The 3,003-nt window shown below is 42.5% G+C and overlaps 1 protein-coding gene across 1 annotated transcript in view; it reads left to right on the forward strand.

The window, feature by feature from the left end:
* The first annotated feature begins 1,836 nt into the window (after positions 1-1,836).
* The window catches only part of LOC106013512, a 6,900-nt gene continuing 5,733 nt past the window's right edge, over positions 1,837-3,003 (forward strand). The window contains exon 1 of the mRNA XM_013089447.1: positions 1,837-1,890. Coding sequence (XP_012944901.1) covers positions 1,837-1,890 — 54 coding nt within the window. The remainder of the gene's footprint in view (positions 1,891-3,003) is intronic.

Raw genomic sequence — 3,003 nt, forward strand, 5'->3', positions numbered from 1 at the left:
TTTACCCCTCTCGTAATAGGCTACTTACCCTTCCGGTCAATACCAAGAGTCACAAGTTGACATCTGGCCATCTTCAAGTGTCAAGAGTCAACAACTAAAAAAAGAGCGAAAATTGCTCCAGGGCGATTCTTAGTGTCACATTGTCAGTTCTACCGATCAAATGATAAAGAATTATGATTTTGTGCATAATTTAAATAACCCAGAATTAGAGCTTATATGCCAGTAATACTGAAAAGGCCAAATCCAAATACAAATAGATCTAGATCTAGAGATAATTAGCGATCGAAGAATTCGAAAGTGACACTGATGATGATGATAGTAGTGATAAAATTTTTTAAGATAATTAATCACTAAGAAAAGTCCCTCATGTGTTCATTACAGAAACAAAGATCGGAACAAAATCAAGGGACGACCGAAAAAGACTGGCGAAAAGGAGAGCACAACTCCCAAAAGAGAGAAAAAGTTACATGATCCAAAGGTGATTCTCCAGGCAATTGAAAGTGTCAAGACAGGTCAAATGACTCAAAGACAGGCTGCTAAGAATTTTAACATTCCACTTTCTACGTTGAATGACAAAATAGCAGGCAAGACACCTCTAGCACCTAAAAAGATGTGCCTTTTTTTACCTGAAGAAGAGGACAAACTTGTAAAGTTCATATTGGTCAGGACCAAATCTGGATTCGGGCTGATGACTGATGATATCCGGAGAACTGCCCAAGCCATCATCGATTTGACTACAGCCCCTTGACCAAGCCTTTTTTGGCTCTACAACACCTGCATGGGCTCAAGCTACTTGTCACCATATTGCCAACTGCGGCAATGCTGTGAACCTGGATAGCTTCGCCTGTGTTCTGAAACCTGTCTGGGACAAATCAGCAACACCTGGAATTGCCACCCAAAGCTTCAGGCTTGCAGGCATTGTCCCGTTTGATCCAGACAGGGTCCTCAACTCTGGAAAGCTGGCACCATGTGCTGTCTTCCGCACAGCAGAAGCACCTTCCCTGCCAGAGGACCCAGCGTCCCCGAGCTTTCTTCTGCCACTTCCTTGCCAGAGGAACCAGCCCCCCCGGGCTTCCCTTCTGCTACTTCCCTGCCAGAGGAACCAGCATCCCCGAGCTTTCCTTCTGTCACTTCCTTGCCTGAAGAAGTAGCAACCCCAGCCTCCTCTTTTGCAAGTTCCATAGCCAAGAAATCACTGCCTCTGCCTACCCCATCTGGTTTTTCCGATCCCAGTTCTGTGCTTACTGTGCAACAGTTGGAAGCAATCAAAGACTTTGGGATCTTTCTATATGACGATCTTCTTCGGAAGAATTTCCTTACATTCTTCTCTGTCCTGGCAGGCACAGAAATGGCCCCTTCAGACAATTCTTTCAACATCTTCCTAGAGCATGTTGTGAAGATTGCGAAAGCCTTCACTTCAGCAACCACAGCTCTACCAACAGAGCAGACAGCCGTCGATGATATTTTGAAGATACCTAAATTCAGCAGCACGAAGAAAAAGGGAAAGAAACTGACTCCAACGACCCCACTTTGTATCCCTAGCGAGGACTTTAGAGGAGCAATGAAAGGAAAACTCGAGAGTAAACAAAAAGAGGAGAAAGATAAACTGGAAAAGAAGACCATGAGGGAAGACAATAAGAGAAAAAAAGAGGAGAAAGAAATGATGAAAAGAAAGAGAGAATTGGAAAAGTTGACAAAAGAACAAAAGAAGGCCGAAGAGAGGAAAAGAAAGCTAAAAAGAGAGAACTGATGAAGCAAAAGAAAGAGATGGCGAAAGCATGTCGAGCCAGAAAAGAGAGTAGCAGCAGTGGATAAGACAAAGAGACGGAGACGCAGATGTTTGTTGAGATGAAAAGAGCGGATGATGAAGATGATAATGAGTGGATGGAGGTTAGATCTGATCTTTGCAAGGGCTGTCACCAGAAAGGGGGTGCAGAACTCTGGTTACAGTGTGAACTCTGTAATGGCTGGTGGCACAAGCGTTGTACCAATGCCGCTTCACTCAGTTTTCAAGAAATAGAGAAGCTCCAGTTTCGGTGCTGCGAATGTATTCCAGACCAGTAGCTTTTTGCGAGTAATGGGAGTACACTGTGTTATTTCCATTTTTTTATGTGTTTGAGTTTTTGTTTTTATTAAAAATCTAGATCTACGGTTCTATTTATATGATTGCTTCTAGTTTAGTTTGTGGATCTTATGCAGAGAATTTGGTGTTGTTGCTGTTTCTTGTTTTTTTAACTTTGTCAAACAATGACATGCTCATTAAAAAATAGCTAAAATCTATCTAAGTGGTGAAAACCAATTGACACACTAGATCTATAGAGCCCGGGTGTTGAAAGCATTAACAATCATGTTATTATTACAAGGTTTCAAATGTGATGACAATTGAAAATGCTGCGGTGTTTGTGGGCCCAATGGGTTGTGCGACTGAATGCCGAAATACTGCCCGAATCCATGAGATTCCAAAAAATGGTGATCGAAAGCGTAAATTTTATAAATGTGGCATCTCTTTTGCACCCAGTCAGCACCTCAGAATCCCAACAAGCGGAAACGGTACATTCCAGGGGTAATCCAATCACAGGGCTTCCTGTTGCCAGTTTCAGTTTGCCTCTCAGGCAAGGCAGACAGGAGATAGAGAGGCTTAAAGACGACATAGCCATTTTTGTCCAAATTTTGACCGAAAAGTAATTATTCTAGATTAGATCTAGAGCACGACAACTAAACGTCATTGGCCAATATTTATAGTAATGGCCATCTTGTTTGACCTCGCAAGGGGGATGCCCGCTGAGTCATCTGATCAAAGATTGTCTACTAGTAGAGAATCTTTGATCTGATCGTGATTCTAAAAATAGTGATGATTTTGCGTAGAACGCAGTTTGCACTGCATGGCAGTTTCCAAGCTTCCCTCTTTGTATGTATGTATATATAGTATAAGGTTTTACTGCGCTCGCAACTGCTAAGGTCATATGAGCACGCGAAACACAAGTTGGTCACCTCTGCGAAAGT

Source organism: Aplysia californica, unplaced genomic scaffold, assembly GCF_000002075.1.
Source record: "Aplysia californica isolate F4 #8 unplaced genomic scaffold, AplCal3.0 scaffold00954, whole genome shotgun sequence".
NCBI lineage: Eukaryota > Metazoa > Mollusca > Gastropoda > Aplysiida > Aplysiidae > Aplysia > Aplysia californica.